Genomic DNA, 13,139 nt, shown 5'->3' on the forward strand with positions numbered 1-13,139 from the left:
AGGTTCCCCAGATAGTAGGTACAAAAAGGCTGGTATCTAACCCAGTACAAGAGATCTAGTCCCAAGGCCTAGACTCTTTCCACAGTCCCATCAGCCGGCCTCAGCATACTTTATTTAGAAATAAGTGGATTGGAAGGGTGGAGACAAGAATCAGTGGCCCTGAGCAAGGCTACAGAGACTCTTTTTTTAAATGAAGGAATATTTTCTCATCCCCAGGAACAAATAGGCACCTTGAGGTCATGACTGGATTCTGACCAATACATATTCTTCATATTCTCTAAGCTGCCAAAGGGCTGGAAGCCTAGTTGCCTGACTAATCTGTGAAGAGAACCCCTATTGACACCAACCTCTGCAACTGAGGACCAGAGACCTCACAGGATTTCATAGCTTCGATCCTTCCTGAAAAAAATCCCTCTCAGCCTGAACCTTCGTCCATAGCCCAATGGAGGTCACAGCAGCCCTGGCAGGACTCCAGGCAGAAGCTAACTGCCCCATCTGTCTGGATTACTTGAGAGACCCCGTTACCATCGAATGTGGGCACAACTTCTGTCGCTCCTGCATCCAGCAGTCCTGGGAGGATCGACAGGACAGCTTCCCTTGCCCTGTGTGCCGCCACCCATGCCAAGAGTGGCAGCTCAGGAGCAACACCCAGCTGGGAAATATAGCTGAAATTGCCAAGCTACTCCACATCACCAGGAGGAAGAGGAAGAGGGAGGAACAGACACGCTTGTGTGAGAAGCACAATCAGATCCTGACCCATTTCTGTGAGGAAGACCTGGAGGTGTTGTGTCCCCTGTGCACTCAGCCCCCTGACCACAAGGATCACCACGTGAGGTCCATAGAAGAGGCTGCCTCTCATCACAGGAAAAGGCTCATGAGTTACATAGAGCCCCTGAAGAAACAAGTGGCATATTTCCAAAAACTGGTAACTACCAAAGAGAGAGAACCATTAGAACTGAGAGAGAAGGTAGAAAGGCAGAGGAAAAAAATATTCTCTGAATTTGAGCACCTGAACGAGTTTTTAGACCGTGAGCACGAGGCAGCTGTCTCCAGGTTAGCTCATGAAGAGAAGCACATTCGACAGAAACTAAATGCAAACATAACAGCATTTTCAGAGTACATTTCCACACTCAACGATCTACTAAAGGAGGTGGCAGAGAAGAGTGTGCTGTCAGAAGTGAAACTGCTGACAGATATTAAGAGCATCCAGGATCGATGTGAAAGCCTCAACCCCCCAGTGCTCTATTCCTTCCAGTTAAGGAAGGAAGGCTGCAGCCTTCCTCCACAGTATTCAGCTCTGCAGAAAGTTATACAGAAGTTCAAGGAAGATGTGACCTTGGATCCTGAAACAGCACATCCTAATCTGTTTGTATCTGAAGATAAAAAGTCTGTCACATTTGTGAAGAAAGCACAAAGATTTCTTCCTAATCCAAAAAAATTTAAGTTTTACCCAGTTGTCCTGGGTTCTGAATCCTTCAGTTCTGGTAGACATTACTGGGAGGTCGAAGTGGGTGAGAAGCCTGAATGGTCTGTGGGGGTTTGTAAAGACTCCCTTTCCAGGAAGGCAAAGAGACCCCCAACAACGCAGACCAGATGCTGGGCAATTCAGCTGCGCGATGGTGACTATGTTGCACAAGGTACTTCTCCAGTTACTCTGGTGGTGAAGGAGAAACCCCGAGGGATTGGCATTTATCTGGACTATGAATTGGGTGAGATTTCGTTTTACAGTTTGAATGACAGATCTCATATCCATTCTTTCATTGATAGATTTTCTGAAATCCTCAAGCCGTATTTCTGTATTGGACATGATTCTCAACCTCTCACAATCTGTGCCATCAGAGATTTTGAATGATAAACTATCTGGGAGGCTGTCCCAGTGCTTCATTTTATTTCGGCCATTTATGGTAGAATATCATACAACTATCAGTGAATATAGCACCGATGATTTTGTTCTTTTTTAAATATGCCTATGACTTTAACCCATGAAGAAAGTTGTTTTCTCTTATTTGGTTTCAATAGTGACAGAGGTGTTGTGGGGAATAATAGAGACTTTATGGGAATTAACTGTAAAGTATTTCTGAAATTGTAAGATTAGAGTGTGTAAAAATGTAACTTTATAATTCATTTATGTACATTTTGTGTACGTGTGTGTGTGTCTGTATATATACATTTATTTATATATATAATATGTTGCTGTGGATTCAATTCTGACTCCAAATATCAGTAGCGTCACCCATGGTGAACAGGTTTCAGCAGAACTTCCAGACTAAAACAGACCAAGGACATGGCATGAGGTTGCCCCTCAGATGGACTAGGAGAATGAAGCCGCCCAAATCCAAGGGCTTACACTTGCTCTCCTAGTGGGTCTGGAAGGCTGAGCTGAAGCTGACGGCCAAGGGGCCTTCATCCAGAATCCCAAGAGTGTGGCCAACACCCAGAGTCTGGAGGACTGGGCCATCGTCTACAGGGTCTCAGAGAACAGAGGATTATTTTCAAGCCTTCAGGTCTAACGTAATGTGTTCTGCTGAGTTGCTTGGTGTCTGTGATCCCTTCCTTCTCTCCAGTTTTTCCCTTTTGTAATGGAAATGTCTACCTCGTGTCTGTTGCGCCATTGTACTTTGGAAGCCGATAACTTCTAGATTTCACAGATGGAGAGGAATTTTACTGGAGGATGGAATTTGAACTTGGAGTTGATTTAGGACTTTTAGGATGATATGATGGGACCAATGTGTTTTACATGGGGCAAGGGCATAGATTTTGGGGGCCAGAGGGTGGAATGTTATGGAGGGAAGGTTGTCCCCCAAAACTGTGTGTTAACTTGGTTAGGCCATGATTCCCTGTTTTGTGTAGTATTATTTGTGGTATTTCTGTTATAGCAGCACTGGATACCTAAGACAGCCCTACTGATCCACACTGCTCTATATAGGAATAAGAAATAGGTAATGTTTTGCTCAACAACTGAGATTACCACAGCATAGCACAGCCATCCTGATCAATGGAGGAGTTATTCTTCCCTCAAAGAAATGGGTTCTCAAAAACTCCTGGTCACCTTCCTCAAATTATATGCAAAAAACTATAGAGATATGAAAAGTAAAACTCTTCATTACAAGAAATTGCAAACAATACACCTATAAGCTGCCAGGTATAAGCATTAGTTAAAACAATGGCAATGTAACACAATGTTACGTGACACAATACTATGAATTGAATTGTTTCCCTCTAAAATATGTGCTGTTATCCTAACCCCCATACCTGTGGATATAATCTGGTTTTGGAATAGGGCTTTATTTGTTATGTTAATGAGGCCATATCAGTGTGGGGTGTCTTCTAAAACTAATCAATAAAACAAAAATCGAAGCAAACCAGTTGTCTTTGAGTCGATTTTAATTCACAGCCAACCCATATGTTGCAAAGTAGAATTTTCCGTAAGGTTTTTCAAGGCTCTGGAAACTAATCACTACAGACTTAGAAAAATGAGCAGGTTAAACATAGAAGTAACCACAAATCCACAAATGGGTGGAAGGTAGATGCAACATCAAGAGCCCATATTTAAATTGAGTTTGGTTATTGTACCAGTAATTCCACTCACAAGAAATTTTTCTATGTCTTATGAATACTACTAGAAATTGCCAGAATTCCCATTTCAATTTTCAAACAACAGAACCAAAGTAAAAGCCTATCATCAGTTGTATGGTGGAAAAAATTATGATATATGTGTACAATGGGCTGTCATGCAGCTATTTAAGAGGTAATATAGCAATAAATAGATTGATTGATAAATATATTTATAAATAAAATAATATAATGGCTCAACTATCATTAGAGAGAACTGCCATGGTTAGTCTGTAGAAAATTTCAGCACTCTCATCACTCTCTATGCCCTAGAACAACTTTAGTCTTTCCTTTTGTTTGTTTACATATTTATCACCTTTTGACAAATTATATAAGTTTTTATGTGTTTCTGTTTAGTTTTTCTCAACATACTTTCTCAAACATTGTGAACAATGCCTGGCACTAAGTATTCAATAAATATTTTTCTTTTATATAAATATATTAATAATATGAGTGTACAATATAAAAAGTAGAAAAGTTTAAAAATAAAATATGGATTATAGATGACACATTAGTGCATTTTTTGCTTTGTTTAATTTATGTTGTTTACAGCATGGCCTGTATTATTATTTTTTGGAAAGGTAGGTATTGCCACTTTTGGAAAATACTTCATATTATTAAAAACTGCCACATACTATATTATTAACTGTGGGCAATAGCAGTTTAAAGGAAAGTAAGAAAATGAGACGATTTATGCTAAATAACTCCTCAAAACCTCAAACAAGAATGCCTAGAGATACCCAAATATCTGAAAGTATAATATTGACAATATAAACCACGTTTACATCTAGGTGGTAGGATTAAGCGTGATATTCCCTCTCTTTGGTATTTTTCTGTTTTCCAATATTTCTCCCCCGGCTGAGTAACAATAAATTAGGGGAGAATGCTTGGTGACTGCAACAAGGCATTGGTGCTGATTGTAGACTCCTCAAATTTTCTCCACAGCAGAGTCACTGAAATAGCAAACACTGGAGTAGAACAGTAAAGGGGGATTCAAATTTAGACATTGTGAATGCTTAGTTCCTTTGAAATTCAAGTTAAATATCCATTTTGCAGTTGAATTTACTGATATGAAATCTATTAGATCTCTGGGTATGCAAATGGTTAAGCACTGGACTATTAGTCAAAAGGTTGGTGGTTCCAATCCATCCACACACGCCTAGTAAGTCAGGCCTGGTGTTCTGCTTTCAAAAGGTCACTGTCTTGAAAACCTTATGGAACAGCTCTACATGGCATACATGGGGTCCCCTTGAGTCAGAATAACCTTGATAGCAGCTGATAGCAACATAAATATAAAAAGAGTGCATAAACACTTAAGTGCTTAGTTGTTAACAAAAGTCGACAGTTTGAACCCACCCAGCAGCTCCTTGGGAGAAAGACCGGGTGATCTGCTTCTGTAAAGATTACAGCCAAGTAAACCCTGTGGGGAAGTTCTAATCTCTCACATGAGGTCTCTGTGATTCAAAATTAACTTGAAGGCACCTATCAACACAAGAGAGGTTAAAAAAAAAGTCCAGACTTGGAAACTTTAAAAGAAGTAATGAGGTTGAGGTTATCAAAATTGGTGATATTACCTGTGGAGTTTTTATCAATGAGGATTCAATCAAAGAGGGACCAATAGGATGGATGGGTGTTGTTATCTGCGGTTGAGTTGGCTCCAACCCTCATGTATATCAGAATGAAATTTTGCCCCATCCTGCAACATTTTCATGGTTGTTGGTATGTTTGGAAGCCCTGGTGAGGCAGTGGTTAAGAGCTCAGCTGCTAAACAAAAGGCAGCATTTTGAATCCACCAGCTGCTCCTTGGAAACTCTATGGGGCAGTTCTACTCCATCCTAGAGGGTCGCTATGAGTTGAAATTGAATGGATGACAGCTAATTTTTTTTTTTTTTTTGGTATATTTGTGTCCATTGTGTCAGTCCATTTCATTGAAGGTTTCCCTCACTTTCACTGAATCTCTATTTCACCAGAGGTGATAACCCACTCTAGCTACTGGTCTTTCCTGATGAAGTGTCCAATGCAAACCTCATCTTCCTTGCTACTAAGGAGCACTCTGGCTGTACTTCCTCTAAGACTGATTTATTCAGTCTTCTGACAGTTCAAGGTATATTCAGTATTCTTTGCCAACACCAAATTCAAATCTGTCAACTTATTCTTTCGTGTCTCATTCTTTTCAGTGTCCAGAATTTGTATGTATATGAGGGATTGAGAAGACCATCGTTTGGGTCAGGTACACTGTTATAGAGTGAATTGTTTCCCCCAAAAATTATGTGTTGCAAATCATAACCCTATACCTGTGGTTATAATCCCATTTGGGAATATGTTTTCTGTGTTATGTTCATGAGGCAGTATTAGTGTAGGGTAAGTCTTGCATCAACCTTTTTGAGATATCAAAGCAGCAGATTAGGAAAGCAGAAATGGAGAAAGATAGATGTCATTTGGCAAGAAAATCACTGAGAAGTCAAGGAACAAGTTGAAAAGACAGAAGGACGTTCCCTCAGAGCTGACAGAGAGAGAAAGTCTTCTCCTAGAGCCAGCACATTGAACTCAGGCTTCTGGCCCCCTAAACAGTGAGAGAATAAATGTCTGTTTGTTAAAACCACCCATTTGTGTTACTTTTGTTATGGCAGCACTAGAGAACTAAGACAGAATTCAGTACCAGAGAGTAGGGTGCTGCACTATCAAATACCTAAAATGTAGAAGTGGTTTTGAAACTGGGTAATGGGTGGAGGCTGGAAGAGTTTTAAGGTGCCTAACAGTAAAAGCCTAGATTGCTTTGAAGAGACGGTTGGTAGAATTACGGACATCAAAGGCAATTCTGGTGAGAGCTCAGAAGGAAGTGAGGAGAGCCATAGAGAAATTCTCTATAGTTTTGGAGAATTAATATGGCTCCATCAACAGAATGTTGCTAGCCATATGGACCTCAAATGTGCTTTGGTGAGGCTTTAAAAGAAAATGATGGACACGTGTTTGGGCATGGAAGAAGGGTGATGGTTTTATGCGGTGGCAAATAACTTATCTGTATTACGTTCAAATGTTTGGAGGAAGGTAGAACTTGTAGGTGATGAACTTGGATATTTGGGCAATTTCTAAGCAAGATCTTAAAGGGGTACAAAGTTTACCTTTGCTACTTGTAGTGAAATGTGAGAAGAAAGTGATGGACTTAAAAACGAACCATGCAATTTAAAACAGAACTTAAAGATTTGGAAAATTATGTCGTGCACACTAAGGACATGTACCTTAAAACTATCACCAAGAACTTGGTGACTTAATCTTTTGTTAAAGAGATTAAGCCTGTTACTGATGAATATAACTAACTACCACAGCAGAAAACACATCAGCTTAGACAGAAGGGAGCGGAGACAAGATGAAAGGAAAGAAAGCTGTCTGCCTCTTGGAATTCTACAGGCAGAAAGCAGGCCAGAGGAGCCACAGGTGTTGTCTTCCAAGAAAAGCAAAAGACCATCACTAGAGAAGTTTTGAGATCAGAGAACTGTTCAATGGAGCTCAGGAAGCATGGCTATCTCAGTTTCAAAGGGTGGAGCCAGTGTCTTCTAGATCTCAAAGGGTGCAGCCACATCCTCCTCCTAGATTTCAAAGGTTGGAGCCATGGCCTCTGAGGTTTCAAAGAGTCAAATCTTCACCAGCTTATTTCCTGAGTGCCACTGCCATTCAGGTGTGCCAAGAGGATGGGGCCATCACCCAAAGTTCAGGGGTGGGGCTTTGATGTTCAAGGGGTAAAAGAATTTGCCTGCTGTGACTGAAGGGGTGGGGTTCCCACTCAGATGGACTAGGAGAATGGAAGGGCCCAAACCCAATGGAGCAGAGAGCCATCCCAGTGGGCCTGGAAGGAGGAATTGAAGCCCAGGGCCCAGAGTCCTCCACCCAGAATCTAGAAAGCATGGCCAACACAGATTCTGGAGGGCAGGGTCATTGACCAGATGGTCCCAAAGAGCAGAGGATTATTTTCAAGCCTTGAAAGCTAATGTAAATTGTTCTTCCAGGTTTTTGCTTGGTATCTGTCATCCCTTCTTTCCCTCCAATTTCTCACATTTGTAATGGAAATGTCTTCCTTATGCCTGTTTCACCATTGTACTTTGGAAGCAGATAACTCACATTCTAGATTTCACAGGTTCACAGATGAAGAACAGGATGGAATATGCCTAAAGTGTCACACGTATTTGTTTTTGATGATTCAGAAGATGAGATGTAGGGCTTGGAGTTGATTTAAGACTTCTGGAATGATCTGACGGGGTGAATGGGTTTTGAAAATAGGAAGAATATAAATTTTGGGGGTGTAAAGGGTATAATATTTTAGATTTAATTGTTGCTGTTGTTGTTAGGTGCCGTCAAGTCAGTTCCGACTAACAGCGACCCTATGCACTACAGAACAAAACACTGCCCGGTCCTGTGCCATACTCAAGATCATTGTTATGCCTGAGCCCATTGTTGCAGCCACTGTGTCAATCCATCTCGTTGAGGGTCTTCCTATTTTTCGCTGACCCTGTACTTTACCAAGCATGATGTCCTTCTCCAGGGACTGATCCCTCCTGACAACATGTCCAAAGTAAGTAAGACGTAGTCTTGCCATCCTTGCTTCTAAGGAGCATTCTGGTTGTACTTCTTCCAAGACAGATTTGTTGGTTCTTTCGACAGTCCATGGTATATTCAAGATTCTTTGCCAGCACCACAATTCAAAGGCATCAATTCTTCGTTCTTCCTTATTCATTGTCCAGCTTTCGCATCCATATGATGTGATTGAAAATACCATGGCTTGGGTCAGGCGCATCTTAGTCTTCAAGGTGACGTCTTTGCTTTTCAACACTTTAAAGAGGTCTTTTGTAGCAGATTTGCCCAATGCAACACGTCTTTTGATCCCCTGACTGCTGCTTCCATGGGTGTTGCTTGTGGATCCGAGTAAAATGAAATCCTTGACAACTTCGATCTTTTCTCTGTTTATCATAATGTTGCTTATTGGTCCAGTTGTGAGGATTTCCGTTTTCTTTATGTTGAGGTGTAATCCCTACTGAAGGCTGTAGTCTTTGATCTTCACCAGTAAATGCTTCAAGTCCTCTTCACTTTCAGCAACAAGGTTGTGCCATCTGCATATCACAGGTCGTTAATGAGTTGTCCTTCAATCCTGATGCCCCATTCTTCTTCATATAGTACATCTTCTTGGATTATTTGCTCAGCATACAGATTGAATAAGAATGATGAAAGGATGCAACCCTGAAGCACACCTTTCCTGACTTTAAACCACGCAGTATCCCCTTGTTCTGTCTGGACAACTGCCTCTTGATCTGTGTACAGGTTCCTTATGAGCACAATTAAGTGTTCTGGAATTCTCATTCTTTGCAATGTATCCATACTATGTTATGATCCACACAATCGAATGCCTTTGCATAGTCAATAAAACACAGGTAAACATCTTTCTGGTATTCTCTGCTTTCGACCAGGATCCATCTGACATCAGCAATGAGATCCCTGGTTCTACATCCTCTTCTGAATCCTGCCTGAGTTTCTGGCAGTTCCCTGTCGACATACTGCTGCAGCCACTTTTGAATGATCTTTAGCAAAATTTTACTTGTGTGTGATATTAATGATATTGTTCTATAATTTCCACATTTGGTTGGATCACCTTTCTTGGGAATAGGCATAAATATGCATCTCTTCCAGTCGGTTGGCCAGGTAGCTGTCTTCCAAATTTCTTGGCATAGACGACTGAGCACTGCCAGGGCTGCATCCATTTGTTGAAACATCTCAATTGGTATTCCGTCAATTCCTGGAGCCTTGTTTTTCACCAATGCCTTCAGTGCATCCTGGACTTCTTCCTTCAGTACCGTTGGTTCCTGATCACATACTACCTCTTGAAATAGTTGAATTCTTTTTGGTATAACGACTCTGTGTATTCCTTCCATCTTCTTTTGATGCTTCCTGCATCGTTTAACATTATCCCCATAGAATCCTTCACTACTGCAACTCAAGGCTTGAATTATTTCTTCAGTTCTTTCAGCTTGAGGAATGCTGAGCATTTTCTTCCCTTTTGGTTTTCTATCTCCAGCTTTTTGCACATGTCATTATAATACTTTACTTTGTCTTCTCAAGCCACCCTTTGAAATCTCCTGTTCATTTCTTTTACTTCATCATTTCTTCCTTTTGCTTCAGCTATGCAATGTTCAAAAGCAAGATTCAGAGTTTCTTCTGACAACCATTTTGGTCTTTTCTTTCTTTCCTGTCTTTCGAATGACTTCTTGCTTTCTTCATGTATGATGTCCTTGATGTCATCCACAAATCATCTGGTCTTCGGTCATTAGTGTTCAAAGTGTTAAATCTATTCTTGAGATGGTGTCTAAATTCAGATGGGATATGCTCAAGGTCGTACTTTGTCTCTCGTGGACTTGTCCTAATTTTCTTCAGTTTCGACTTGAATTTCCATATGAGCAATTGATGGTTTGTTCCGCAGGCAGCCCCTGGCCTTGTTCTGACTGATGATATTGAGCTTTTCCATTGTCTCTTTCTACAGATGTAGTCGATTTTGTTCCTGTGTATTTCATCTGGTGAGGTCCATGTGCATAATCGCCTTTTATGTTGGTGAAAAAAGGTATTTACAATGAAGAAGTCATTGGTCTTGCAAAATCCTATCATGCGATCTCCGGCATCATTTCTATCACCAAGGCCATATTTTCCAATTACTGATCCTTCTTCTTTGTTTTCAACTTTTGCATTCCAGTCACCAGTAATTATCAATACATCCTGACTGCATGTTCAATCAATTTCAGACTGAAGAAGTTGGTAAAAATCTTCAATTTCTTCATCTTCGGCCTTAGTGGTTGGTGTGTAAATTCGAATAATAGTCATATTAACTGGTCTTCCTTGTAGGTATATGGATATTATCCTATCATTGACAGCGTTGTACTTCAGGATAGATCTTGAAATGTTCTTTTTTGACGAAGAACGCAAAGCCACTCCTCTTCAAGTTTTCATTCCTGGCATAGTAGACCATATGGTTGTCCGATTCAACATGGTCGATAACAGTCCTTTTCAGCTCACTGATGCCTAGGATATTGATGTTTATGCGTTCCATTTCATTTTTGACGATTTTCAATTTCCTAAATTCATAGTTCATACATTCCACGTTCCAATTATTAACTGATGTTTGCAACCGTTTCTTCCCGTTTTGAGTCATGCCACATCAGCAAATGAAGGTCCCGAAAGCTTGATTCCATCCACATCATTAAGGTCAACTCTACTTTGAGGAGGCAGCTCTTCCCCGGGTGTCTTTTGAGTGCCTTCCAACCTGGCAGGCTCATCTTCTGGCACTATATCAGACACTGTTCTGCTGCTGTTCATAAGGTTTTCGTGGGCTAATTCTTTTCAGAAGCAGACTGCCTGCTGCTTCTTCCTAGTCTGTCTTAGTCTGGAAACTCAGCTGAAACCCGTCCACCATGGGTGACCCTGCTGGTATCTGAGTACTGGTGGCATAGCTTCCAGCATCACAACAACATGCAAGCCCCCACAGTATGACAAACTGATAGACACGTGGGGGGGATTGAGTTGTGCCCCCCTCAAATTATGTGTTGTACATCTTAACCTCTATAGCTGTGGTTATGATCCCATTTGGGAATGGATTTTCTTTTTATGTTAATGAGGCAGTATTAGTTTAGGGTGTGTCTTGAATAAATCTCTTTTGAGATATAAAAGGAGCAGATTAAACAAGGAGAGGTGGGTGAAGATAGACGCCAAGCTTCATGATGATCACCATGAGGCCAAGGAACAGCTGTTGAAGAGACAAGAATCTTCCCCGAGAGCCGATAGAGAAAGCCCTTCCTGAGAGCCAGAGACAGTCTAGCTTTTTAAACTGTGAGAAAATAAATTTATGTTTGTTAAAACAAACTTACGGTGTTTCTCCTATAGCAGCTCTAGATAACTAACACATACACCCTAATCATCCAAGTGACATTTTTCTTTTTTAAAATTTTTAAAGAGGTCTTTTGCATCAGATTTGCCCAATGTGATGATACATCATTTGCTTTCTTGACTCCTGCTTTTGTGGGCATTGATTGTTGATCCAAGTAGAACGAAATCCTGGACAACTTCCATTTCTTCACCATTTATCATGGTGTTCTTTATTGGCTCACTTGTGAGGATTTTTTTCCCTCTTTTCATTCATATTAAGGAAATGTGGATTTAGTCCTTCTCCAAAATGTTCTTGTTAGACAAAATTATCAACCCATTTCAAGTAGATGTGAGTCTAGATCTTGACATAGCACATCATCATCTTATTACGCTTGCAGAGAGAAAAAATATGCTATATGGAAAAATGAAACAAAACCTGTGTTATAGTTCATGGCAATTTTATCTCTGCCCTGCTGTCCTGAGTTCTAAGAGACTGAATTCTAGCAGCATTACTAGGAAGCAGAAGTGGAAAAAAAAAGTCTAAATAGACATTGGGGGTTGGACAAGAATGTCTTCCTGGGAACTGGTGAAATCAGCCATTAGTTCAGAGTGGATTCTAGGCTATTAAATGATATATTGTGGGCAGTTATGTTGTATCAGTCCTAAAAGAATGGGGCAATAGTAAATTCCAGTAAGAATGGGATGTTCTGGACTATAAGTTGGATGAGGAGTCCATTGGTAATATGAATGGTACATATATCCTCTATGCTTCTTGTGATTCTTTAACAGACGCTGTTTGGCCTTATTTCTTCACTGGGGTAGATTATGAATCTCTTAAAAATTTTCAGTAACAGATTATGAATGATCAAGTACCTGGGAAAAGATTCTGTTTCATTTTCTTTGTTTGTAGGGTGTAACTTAGCCAGTAAATTTAGTTTTAGTAATCTTTTATTCTTTGTAAGCTTTACCCTTGAAACACTAGATTAGATTTATTTTCTGTCTCATATTCACAAACTATAAAAATATAGTAGCATTGCCATGTTTATAGAGGTTATAGGTATTAATTGTCAAGTGCTTTAGAAATTCTCAAGTTAAGTATTTGATAATTTATATCATCTAACACATGCTGTCTTAGGCTGGGTCCTCTACTGAAGCAAAACAAGTAAAGCGTATAAGTATATAGGGAGATTTATATTAAGGAAATTGCTCATGAAGTTTTAGAGGCAGGAACATCCCAAGTCTGTAGATCAGGCTGGAGGCTTCTCCTGATTCACGTAGCCACAGGGACTGGCAAGCCCAAGATCAGCAAGTCAGATATCAGGGCTCTGGCTCTCAGTCTACGAAGACTGACAAATCCCAAGATGGGCAGGCAAGATAGCAGGTAAGCTTCTAGCTCAAGTCCCAAGAATTGGAGGGCAGATGAATAGGAGCCAGATGCAGGACACAGAGCAAGTAAAAGCCCAAGAGCCTAGCCAAAAAGTCTACCTATATTAGCTGAAGGCCATACCAGTAAATAAACTCCCAGCAGATCCCATCATGGAGGTCAAATCTCATCATGGAGATGATCACATAATTATACAGCTGCCAAACTACATCATAATTGCCAAATCACTGAGAATCATGGCCCAGCC

At 40.5% G+C, this 13,139-nt stretch overlaps 1 protein-coding gene across 1 annotated transcript; it reads left to right on the forward strand.

The window, feature by feature from the left end:
* Positions 1-442: 442 nt before the first annotated feature.
* Positions 443-1,972, forward strand: LOC101340525 (putative tripartite motif-containing protein 75). Its single transcript, XM_004390646.2, has one exon. It carries the CDS (start codon positions 443-445, stop codon positions 1,850-1,852), a length of 1,410 nt encoding a protein of 469 aa, XP_004390703.1. The 3' UTR covers positions 1,853-1,972.
* The last annotated feature ends 11,167 nt before the right edge of the window (positions 1,973-13,139 follow it).

Source organism: Trichechus manatus, unplaced genomic scaffold, assembly GCF_000243295.1.
Source record: "Trichechus manatus latirostris isolate Lorelei unplaced genomic scaffold, TriManLat1.0 scaffold00315, whole genome shotgun sequence".
Classification (NCBI taxonomy): domain Eukaryota; kingdom Metazoa; phylum Chordata; class Mammalia; order Sirenia; family Trichechidae; genus Trichechus; species Trichechus manatus.